This window comes from Alligator mississippiensis, chromosome 4 (assembly GCF_030867095.1).
Source record: "Alligator mississippiensis isolate rAllMis1 chromosome 4, rAllMis1, whole genome shotgun sequence".
Taxonomy (NCBI): domain Eukaryota; kingdom Metazoa; phylum Chordata; order Crocodylia; family Alligatoridae; genus Alligator; species Alligator mississippiensis.
The window spans coordinates 241,133,938-241,145,994 of record NC_081827.1 but is presented as its reverse complement, the minus strand read 5'-3'; the positions used below and the strand labels follow the sequence as shown (position 1 = coordinate 241,145,994).

General features: G+C 39.0%; 1 protein-coding gene across 2 annotated transcripts in view; it reads right to left on the bottom strand.

Annotated features, from left to right (window-relative positions):
• DPP10 (dipeptidyl peptidase like 10) overlaps positions 1-12,057 on the bottom strand; it is a 480,529-nt gene that overhangs the window by 74,842 nt on the left and 393,630 nt on the right. For both annotated transcript variants that reach the window (XM_019480614.2, XM_059727434.1), the window contains exon 8: positions 3,607-3,727. In XM_019480614.2, coding sequence (XP_019336159.1) covers positions 3,607-3,727 — 121 coding nt within the window. The remainder of the gene's footprint in view (positions 1-3,606; positions 3,728-12,057) is intronic.

Here is a 12,057-nt window from a genome sequence, read left to right as displayed (position 1 = left end):
TTAGATTCTGCTTAAATGCTATGTAGAGTCCCATATGGATCAAGTAAGTGCACAGAATATATGCTATCTACAAAGGAGTGGAGACCTCGTAGAAGTATAACTCATTCTGCCAAACTACTCGCCAGCTGTGCTGGTGGAGGGTGGGAGGACATATACTGCACTCAGTAAAGAGATGCAGATGTGGTCCTTGTGTACTGGAGATCAGAGATGTTCAGAATGATATTTGGCACAAGACAGTCCCATGCTGTCCCCTAGTCAGGGCAAATTGCAGAGAAGTGTATCACTTGCCTAAATGCCACCAGAAGGTTAGTATAATTTGGCTTTAAGCTGCCTAGTGAAGTGTTTAATAACTATGAATGTGATCCACGCAAACTTAACTTTGTTTTAGCAGAAAGTTGATCTGCCATGTCAGATTTAATTAACTTAGTATGCTTAAATACACCAATTTATATGCAATCACATTAGATTTGCAGGTTCTGAGGTGCATTTCAAGTGTTCTTCCATGCTAAAGGTGCCTTTTCTCTTAGTTTTGAACTTTACTGACCCATTAAATGCTTAAAAATATTAATGGAAATACTAAAACCTTGGAGTTAGGTAATCATTTAAGTAAAGGTGTTTAAACAGATAGGGAATGCAAATGACTATACTAAATTCAGAGACTTCATTTAGAGTGGATTTTTCAAAGAAGCCCAATGTGCTCAAACCCCACTGACATAGAATGAGAGCTGAACACTTAACTCTCACAAGTACTTTTTATATTCCTTGTCTTGATCCATTGTCACTGGTACCCTCCTTACCCATTATTTATTTATCCATAAGAAATATGTGACATTTAATATATTTGATTGGTTTTTTTAATGAATCGCTATGTAGTAGGATATTTATAGGATAAAAAGATTAGAGCAATAGGAGGTACAACCAAAATATTCTATGTTAATGTCAAAATCTTTTTGTGCACTAATAAACTGAACATAGAGATCTGAACATGTTTGAGATAAACATGCTTAGGGTACAGGGGGAAGCTTGACATTTTAAGAAACTGTTGAAGGCTACAGACACCACAGGAAGTCAGGCAGTTTTGTTTCACAGCAGCGTGGCATATTATTTAATGGGAATGGTTTGTTCTCTGCAACAATTTCTTCGAAGTCTAGCCTGGGTTGATGTTAAGGGAAAGGGGCATATACTGTTGATAGAATAAACAGTGTTCTGGTAGGCTCTGCAAAAAGCTCCAGCATCTGCCTGGCTTCTGCTCTCCCCCGTCCCCTCCCCACTCTGTGCTAAGCAGGCATTCCCCTGTCCCTCATAGACACCTCAGCACTAGCTAGCAGACCATATGCTGGCTACACTCTGTGCTGTGGGAGAGGACAGAGGCAGACAGGTGACAGGCTTTTTGGAGCTAATTAACAGGTAGCTTAATGTCCGTCCTTGGAAATGCTGCTTAAGAGCTGTTTGCTTCCCCCGCTGCCTTCCTGAGGAGGTGTCTGTGTATTAGCCAACAGACCACATGCTGGGTCCATGCTGAATCAACAGGTAGAATCAACAGTCTTAATGGGAGATAAACACTGAGATAAAGGTGATAAACATGGTTATCAGCCCCCACAACCCCAGCATGCCTGCCTGTCAGTTTGCTGCAGACAGTATACAGAAGCAGGGAGGGAGAGTGAAAAGCTCTGCAGGCCAACTTGCCCAATCCATTGCTTACAACTTTCTTCCCTGTAGCTGGCCTCCAACTCCTACCTGCAACACAGCAACTCTATACTGCGGCTCTAACTCTGGATGTAAAAGGGATTGGGTGACCCTCATAGTTTCACCATATATAAGATAATTTGGGACCTTTTTGTTTTTGTACCCAGTTTTAAATGAAGAACGTATAAATGAATTATTGCTGTACGTGCCTGTATCATGCTATCACAGAATACTAATACTGCATCTGAAGCAACATTATATGACATGAATGATGATGCTCTAGGCCTTAGAATGCATGAAACAAGCAAACAAACTTCCTGAGGGATAAAATATTGTTGGCGATTTAGTTTTGGAATTGTTTTACTGAGGGAGCTGCTGGATTATGCTTTCATACAGTAAAGGTAGCAAAATATATGGAATATACATATTTCAATTAGTACGGTTCATCAAAATCCTGGCCCCACAGACTCCAATGGGCAAAATTCCCACATATTTCAATGAACCAGGATTTTGCTTATTGTTCTTACATATTACCTAATGTTCATAACAACATACATTCGATCTGAATATGTCTACACATGTATTAGATCCAGGAGCAGTTTACTCATGAGTAAATTACTCATGAGTAAATGCTCCTGGGCAGGCATCTACACATGTAGGGAAGCAGGAACAGATTTGCTGCTAATGGCAGTAAACTGTTCTCGCTTCCTGGTGCCCTGCAGTGGGCCTCTGCCACCATCATCAGGAACTCTAGACTCCCTTGGGTGCTAACCAGAGTCTGGCAGGGAGCACTGGGCCAGGAAACAGCTGTCTCCTGGCCAGGGCTGGGACATTGCTCCCTGCCCCTGGGGGGACAATATCCCCCTGCCCAGACAGCAGGGAGCTCCCAGCCCTGGTGCCCTGATAGGAGCAGAGGACTTAGAAAGAGCTGCAGGGGAGAGGCAGATCCAAGCCTCCTGCCCTGATCCTCTGGTGGTGCAGGGGGCTGGTACCTGCCCCACCCCTGCAGCTCTTTTCAAGCCCCATTTCTCAATCACCTGCTCAGGGCATGGGGAAGGGACCTGCCCCTAACTGAGACACTTCCCAGCCCCACTCCATGATCCAGGGGTGGGGGCTGGAAAGCCTGTTACCTGCTCAGATCCGTGATCACAGAGCTGGGTGGAAACAGACTCCCCAGCTCCTGCCAGCGGGAGCTCCCAACATCAGCTCTGTAACCATGGGGCTGGCACTGTGAAATCCTTATCTCCCAGCATCCAGCTCTGTGACTGTAGAGTTGGCACTGGGAGATATGACTCTCCCTGCCCCGCTGCTCCCCAATCATGATCTTGAAGCAGGTGGTTTTGGAGCTCCCAGCTGCCAGGGCAGGGGGACATAGTCCCTGCCTGGGCTCCAGTGGCAGAGCCTGCCCTAGTAGCAGGCAGCTCCTGGGAACAGGGAGCAATCTCCCACCTCCTGGTGGCTGGCTGGCTGGGAGCAGATGTGCTTTCGGTCAGGCATCTATATGAGCACTACTGCACAGTTAGTAAAGACAAGTACATTTGCTACTGCATTTGCTGGGAGAAAATTTACTTGTGATTAGCAAGGTTTACTGCACAGTAAGCATGTGCATGTGTACCACCAGCTTCATGTGCAGTAAACTACACTACTTCATGGTAAAGCATCTTATGTAGATGTACCCTCTGGGTGGGAAATAACTACCTTGACTTTAAAAAATATAACTAAATGCGAATCAATAGTCAATGTAAAGTATGAGCAGATGCAAAGATATGAAGGCAATTTTCAAAGAAAATAAGAGAGAGATTAAAAAAGAGAGCAAACCAACCTCAGATAGCATTGTCTGGAATGAATAGATTTCTCCTGCAGGTTTTGTACAAGAATCTCTTTTCTGTATTAATAAACATCTATATTTGTCCAGCTTACCTTCATATAACCAGTCTGCAATTCCATTAAAAATAATTCCTTCTTTTCCTGAGGATGTCAGTCGCAATGAGCTACTCTTTACATCAGGTTGATAGTAGATGTTATTTTCAAAAATATAAATCTAGATCAGGTAAGAGGGATGAAGGAAAAAAATAACATTTTGGTCGACATAAATGAATGTTTTCATGCCAGCAACAGAAATACAATTTCCACAGTTTCATAACAGTCTAAAGAATAATTCATCATAAGTTTCCATAGAAAACTTTGATATATTCTGGTATTATCAATTTGTAACAAACTTTTAACACTTTTGCCACCTAGAATCCTTCTTTTGTAATTCTTTTGTCAATTGAAATATTTCTATTTACTTTAGGTAACCTTAATATACTTCTCAGAAACATCCAAAGCATAAAGTCAAATGTGAATAAAATTAAGTTTATGAAACAGTCTATCTAATCCTAATAACGTTGTTCTGATCTATTAAATTAGATGATTTTCTATCGTACCTATACATTAAAGGTATAGATCACTAGAATTAAATCAAGCAACAATGAAAGAAAAGAGCTGACCACTGTTGACTATGCTTTGAGGTTGTACTCCTCACTATGGTATCCAAATGCCTTAAACAAAGTATGCTGTACTAATGAGCCTCCTATTATTAAGTCTGGTTTCCTTCTTTCTTCTGTGTGGGTGATTGGAAAGACTGCACTTTTCTCTCTCCTTACTTTTTTTTTTATTATCCTCCTCTGTTCTTCTGTCCTTTATCCTTTTCTACTCCCTCTCTTTGGAAGGCCTTCAGAGTCCCCTCATTTTAACTTCAACATCAGGGTGCTATGGCAGTAAGCGGTGTAAAAGAAGGCAAGGAAGAAAAAAAAGACCAGGAGAGAAAACTTGGTTTGAGGTGGGTGTGAAAGAGCTATTAATGAAACTGAGGGGTATTGACTGAAAATCCTACACATCCCAACATATAGCACTATGTATTGCATAATTTCCTTTCTTGTTCCAACAAGGGCCCTCACCACTGCCACCACAATCTTCACTGAAATAAGCTTTTTCTCATAGGCTTTGTCAATGATTTCTCCGCTGGCCTTATCTAATAATAATAAGAAATACGTCTTAGAGAAATTAGCAAAAAAGAGCGACAGGACCAAACCCACAACAAAAAGGAAAGCAAAATAGAGGATCAGCCGATGTGAATTCTTGTAAGAGTGTTCTTCCGAAAGAAATTTCCAAGTCTTTTATTTTTCCCACCATTCCTCATCCCTCTCTCTCATCTGCTGACAGCATTCGTGATTCAAGGATAATTTCAATTGTAAACACCTCAGAGCTGTAACCTAGTTTTCTTGTTTATCCTTGAAGTAATATGTCCGTCTACGTGTTTGTACAGCACACACTATTAAGTATGCTTCATAATACTTTTTCAGGGAGGAAGAAGCAGATAACATAGCACCAGAAAACCAACATGCGATCAAATATTTGGTGGTACTGTCTTTTTGGTATATGCTGCCACACACTGCCTTACTGGCTACTAAACCACAATAAATAAATATCCACTAAAGATCATTTAAAAGGTCCAGATATTTATCAAACCCTGGCTTGTGGGAAAAGTACCAATCTGAGGGTTAAGTATTCTTGTTATGATTATTACTGCCCTCTCCCCTTCACAATTACCAGCTGAAATAGATTTTTTTCCCCCTAAGCATCTGCAAACTAGGGAGATTTCTTGATATTTAATAGTACGTACGATTTCGACCACACAAAGTAATAAATCTGAGGTCTTTCACACCATGGGCACCGAAGCATTTTTAGCTATTATTAGGAACCAAGGGTGATTTGGGACAAAGTTACTTTGAGATCAGAAATTCAAAACTGTGCGGATTTCACCCGGAAGTAAAAATAATTGAAGAAATGCTTTATGGCTTCAGCAGCTATATAAATTATACACAAGTATTGACCAGTACATATATTTGAATTACTGGTATTGGAGGCCATTCAGAATCTATCTGGACCTGACATGTGACCTGTCTTTAAAGCTCCGTGAAGATCAGAAGTAAAAATTTTAAGGATGCTGACCTATTTAAAATGACAATGATAGACACTGTACTCGAACTGATATATATTGTTGCAGGTATTTAGTTAATAAAAACTTACTTTTTCTGAAAAAGAAAAAAAGAAATAGAAGTAGTGTTAGTTAATATTACACGTTTATTATTTGTGGTAGCTTAGACTAACAAAAGCCATGTTAAAATGGTGTTGCTGTTGTTTTATGGTTGTCCAGAGACAGACAGAAGCAATATTTGTGAGATAGGGTAATATCTTTTATTGGACCAACTTATATAATTGGAAAGATAGGAAACAAGCTTGCAGGCTTCATTGCTTTTTAGGCTTCAGTGGTTTTAATTAAATAAAGTCATTTTTGCCAACTGGTTGTTCTTTTAACTATCTAAGAGCATTTATTTATATTTTGATGTTAATGAGCGCAGCTCCAGTATCAAGCATTGCTTTTAATGGCGCTATTCACACCACCTAAGGATCTATCCTACTTTAAATAAAAAGCCAACCATTTAAGTAAAATGATTCTAGGTTATTTAGGCGCCCTTAAACATTCAGCTCAATCTAGTCCATCACTGCAAAATAAAGACAGGGACAAAACTTCTATTTCTGTACCTTTTAGGGTATTTGTACATTTACTGTGAAACATCTACAGTGTTTAGTCACTGTAGTGAAAAAAAAACCCCTTCCATGTAACCACTACAGTGGCAAGAAGAATACAGGATTAAAAGGTACTTGTTTTATGACTGAACCATGAAAAGGAACTTTAATCCTGTTATTACTAGTTAGTATGTGTTACTAATTCCATTTGACACATTTAATATAAATGAATATCTCCAAAGGAATATCCAGCTGTTGGCTCCCCTGATTGCATGGTTAGTTATTCTTACTCCTTATTAAATCATTTACTAAAGTGTTCCACTTCCCAACCTCACCCCCAACCCTGAAAATACCCCTCACCCTCTGAATAGTCTCACAATCACCATTTCTGCTTTCTTATTATAATTATTCTACCCCTCCTCATTACCCCATATGTTGGGTCCTAGCAATGAATACTCCAGCTGAATAATCAGAGGAATTAAATCTGTCCCAAAACTGTCCGTATCTGAGGGAAATTCTCCACTTTGTAAATGAAGGCCAGAGCTGTTGGGGTTCCATTTACCTTTTGCCCGCTTGCTTCCAGATCCTATGTACCTTGACCCAGTTTGATGGAAACAAATAGGATTTAGAGTCACAACTTTCCATATCAAAATCAACAACCTAGGCTGAGTAGGCTAGCCCATTTCAACTCCTCCACTCTGTGGCTGTGCAGAATTATACCACATTTGCTCCCAAAGTAACAATATCCTCATGCTTAAGTTGTACACATACTGGAGGATGAAATCATTGTTTCAATCCTGAAATTCTGACCAGTTCTTATTATTCAAAGGTTATCATGTCTGACTTTTCGATAAGGACCCGCAAAGAGTGTTTGAAGCCAAAGAGATGGCTACAGGTAACTTTACAAATACATCAAACCAATCAAGCAGGGAATAAACAATTAATTCTTAGTTCTGTGCGGTTCGATGGAGAGCATTCATTGTTTTGCGGACTGACTCACGCAGACTTCAAAAACAAATGCTTCGTATGAAATAGTGGGTATTTACTCGCACAACAAAGCAGATAGCACCACTGCAACAACAATAGCATTAAAATCAATTAGAAGCAACCTTAACACAAAAGTTGCTCTCACAGGGCTCAATTATAGCCTTGCCACAAATCCCAAAGGAGGGGCAGTACATTGATGCCGTGCATTAAAGCAGCACAAGAGGAAGTGGAATCTGCCTCTGACTTTCCTCCTGCTCTGTTGGGAATAAGAGACAATGCAGCTAGGTTGTGTTTTCCCAGTGCTCCAGCCCACTTGTTCTGCAGGGGAAGCAGCCCCACAGAGCTCCCTGTATTGCTCCATGTAAATGTAAGTAACCCATAGAGCTGATTAGGCAACGTTTTAATTCCTTTCCTATACCAAAAGAAGCCATTTTACAACCTATCCCATATTTCCGGTCAAAATTGCAACAGTAATATAGTTTTCTAAGCTAAAGCAGCCGAAGGCTGGAAAAAATTCTGTAATGCAGATATATGTTTTTTTCAGTTATTTACAGCGTAATATTTCTAAGGTAAGTGCCTCTACACACAAACCATGGATGGTATCACCTGCAATGTATCTTGCAAACAAATTCTGCTTTTGTTTCAGGCTCTGCATAGCTGACACTGATTATCGGCTAAGTATTTTGGCAGTGTGCCCCTTTCAAATATCTGCAGCTATTGCAAGCACGTGAACAGGTGCTGACTGCAATTGAATACAATCCATTTCCTTAACGTTTTAAAAAGAAACAGACCTTTAATTGCTAGGGAAGCTACATGTCCATTTGCTTCCTGAATGTACAATTATGTAAGCGTGACCACTCATTAGGATGAAAAGGGCACTGGTGATAATTTTGCCTCTAGTGTCATGTATGTTCCAGCAAAGAGTAAGTGAGAAGTAAGGTTGGTTTGGTTTCTTATTGGAGCAACAGTACAGATGTTAAACAATGTTTCATCTTCAGGTCTGGGAAAGAAGCAAGTGCAGCATAAGCTAAATATTAGGGAAAAAAAAGTGTTTATTTATGTCCATATCTAAAAGAAGACTGGCTTAAGCGAGTGAAAGAAAGCTATACACTAGAAACAAAGACAAGTTATCAGAAGTAGCTTCAAAGCAAGAGTGATTTATTTGATTCTGTAAAGGAATTATGTAAAAGCATAAGACCTTATCCAATACACTAAATACTCTCAGGGAAATTATGTGGGTGAAACTAAACAACGCATCCATTCCCCTATTCTCCAGAATCACAGAAAAAAAATTAAGAATAGAGACACCCAATCACTTGTGGAAGACCACGTTTCAGAAACAGTCAGTGTACTTCTGACTTCACAGTTGTGGACACATTTGGAGGGGACTTCTCCATAAGTTATTCATAATTCAAACAGAGAATTTTTCAAAAAGGCAACGGTGTTCTGTTCCAATTGCTGTGTATGAACAAGATGAGAAGCACAGACATGTAGTAAAACCATTTCGACTTTTATCATGGATAAAGCAGTGTTAAAGTTGGAGCGTATTTCCTACATTGATATTGTTGTCAGCTCATTCACACCTAACAATTAGAATTGAACAGCTGCTGCCATTTTGAAAAGTTCCCTTTTTGAAAGGGCTCCAAAAGAACACGTGTCCACCTTAAACTCAAGGGAAACCTACTAAACACTTTCAGAATATGGACCTGGGAACAAAAACTCATGGATGCTAAAAACTATAAATTAAATAGAGATAATAGTTTCATGAATCATTATTATCTAACTGGCATCTATTCTAACCTCTCACTACTCTAAGAGTAGTAAAGCTTCTTTTTCCCTTCTCAGCTGTGTTGTTCTTTGACATTACAATAAAATATATACCAAAAATAATACCACCCCCAAAAAAGAAAAACTTGCTTCATGCATAGTTCCTGGACCATCAAAGCTACAGCAATTTTGAAAGCTTTTGCTAAATATGAAACAAAGGGGCCAGTCTTACAGTTTCCTTGGGATAAACTCAAAATGTTTCATTTCTATTTTGACTATTTTTATTGTTTTCTATATTCGACCCAAATGTATTAATGGAAAGTTATTCTGAAGCTGGAAATTGGCATTTTTCATCTAAAAATGTTAAAAAACATTTAATTTCTTTCAGTTTTTTAAATGAGAAAAGTTAATTGAACATGATAAATTGGTATTTTCCAATGAAGAAAAAGACCTTTAGAAAAATTCCTACTTAGCTCCTACTTTAACTACCACTCAGGTTATATTTTCAGGGCTCCTTTTGCAAGAATCAGTGCTATAAATTATTATTTTAATTAGCATTGATATTTTTGAGATACTGCATGGAAACCCTAGTGATGGATCAGGATCCCATTTTGCATTGTGCTACACAAAACATTTTTATTTAAACGAGACATAACATCTTTACCTGCTCGTGGGTCTTGAAAATATGCTCCAAATATTATATAATTTATGATAAAATCAGAAGAGTTAACCACAATGAGGCAGAATCATTGGTTGAAGGCAAGTTATATATGTTGGACCCTGACCTCTGACATCCACGCTTAAGTTTTTTATTGTGTCTAGTCAAGACTACTGATAGTAGTATAATTAAGCACCTAATATATTTGTGCAAGATTGGGTTGCTGGTACAAACACTCTTATTACTTAAAAGAACAATGAAAGTTATTTAAATATCTTCCCTTGCAGCACTTTCTCCAAAAGATTCAGCACATAGGTTAAAATTGCAGGGCTTTTTTTAAAACATGTTTGTGTCTAATTGTTACAGGGACATGATGAGGACTAAAATGTTGATGAGAAATACTGCTTCTTTCAAAGTTGTTAAAATAGGAGCTGCTAAAAGTGTATAAACCAGATACTCTCATAAATTCATCAATGGCTTTGTGCCTAAAATGCTTTCCCAGCTTTTAGGCATGACGATAAGAAAATAAATTGAAAAAGGCACAAGGTGGAACCAGGCTATGCTATCTTACATGAAAATTGTCACTACTATTTTTAACCTGTTCTCTTCACCACCTCCTTTCCAAGACTGATATTTTTCAACCTAGAGCATGTAGTTAATAAAACCTTTGATGTGTGCAAATATTAACAGCTACCCTCAAAATTGCACATCCTGTTATTTTATTAGAGTATTGTTGGCAAAAATAATTTTTTTCAAGATTAAAAAAATCAGTAAAAATGTACAACATGGGTGCATCTACACAAGATGCTATGGTGCCATAGCATCCATTGGCAAAAACTGTGACGCCACAACACAGCAGCCAAAAATAAGCAGCCAAAAAATAACTATGTACAGTACAGGCTGTTACTGCACTGTCCTTTAGCACTTCCAAAAGGAAGTACTAGATGACATCACGGTAACAAAGGCGCCAGACGGCCATGTGTAGATGCGCATCATGTCTCCTTAAATCTTTGCCAATTAATTAATCAAATCCTTAGGAGTAATTTGGATTAGTGAGGGATTTAATTCCAATAATAATCTTTTTTTTTTTCAACTGACTATGAAGTATTAAAGATTCTACAATGCTACTGTTTAACAGTAATGCTAACCTTTCTCCCTTCCTGTGTTGTAGAGCTGCCCTCTACTACAAAAAAATACCATTGAGTCCTCAATCAATGTATTTATTTCAAAGCACTTGGTTATTTTTTGTAGACTATTTCACCATTATACAATTATAACATTTTCTTCTAGGTCTAATTCCTGATGACAGCACCTAACACAAGAAGTTAGGCTTAAATAATAGCTGGATGGACAAGGACAAAGAAACCTGCTCCTATATCTGTGAAGAAAAATCTGCTAATAACGAGAGTAATTCTCATGCCTCACTAATTGATTTTTATCACTTCAGAAAGGGAGAGTTCATGTAGCAGTAGAATATCCCTAAATGTGTGCTGTTCCCTCTCATCCTTACCAATGTCCTGTCTGCAGCCTTTTGTGTGGGTCTGTCCACATCCAATCACTTCTGGAACTGCAATGCACTAGAGAGCTTGCTTGGGTACCAGTTTAATAACCGCAGCATGGAGTTAAACATGGGCTAATTTAGCCTGCCAAGAAAGAGCGGTGAATTTGTATGCAGCCTAGGTTGTGCTATGGAAAATGTCACAGCTTTCTTCCAATTCCTTTGACTGCTGCTGTCCCATACCCTGTCATCATAGCAGGCACAGTTCGATCTACTTTTAGGCATTCTAGAAACACATGCAGGCTATAAAATATTGGTATGTTGGTCTCTATTACAGACTACATTTCAGCTGTCTATCATCATACAGGTCAGTGCTGAAGCCCTTACTCATTTATTTTATTGGGGATCACAACTATAGGTAAAGGTCCCAGCATCATATTCATGAAACATAGAGATGAAGCTGTGTGGCAGAAATGAATATTTCCCAAATCTGAAGGTGACAGACTGCAATGAACTCTACTTTTGTGCTGGTCTAGTGCAGGAGTCAGTAACCTATGGCCAGTGGGCTGGATCCAGCCCTTGAAGAGACTGGATTTAGCCTGTGACAGCTCAGGGAATTGGTAGCACATTCTAGCCACAGAAAGAGAGGAGCATTCCCTGGGGTCCTATTACCTGATGTATTCACTTTATTCTCTCTGCTGCAGCAAGGGAAGCATTACCAAGGTCCTAGCACCTGCCTTTTTCAATCTATTCCCCTTGCAACATTTGATGATTGTGGTGGGTGTGGGGATATGGTCATGGTGGCAAAAGGTTGTCAACCCCTGGTCTAGTGTGTGATAACTCTGATAAAATTAGAAGGTAACAGCGAAGCAGTTCCTAGACTTTTCCA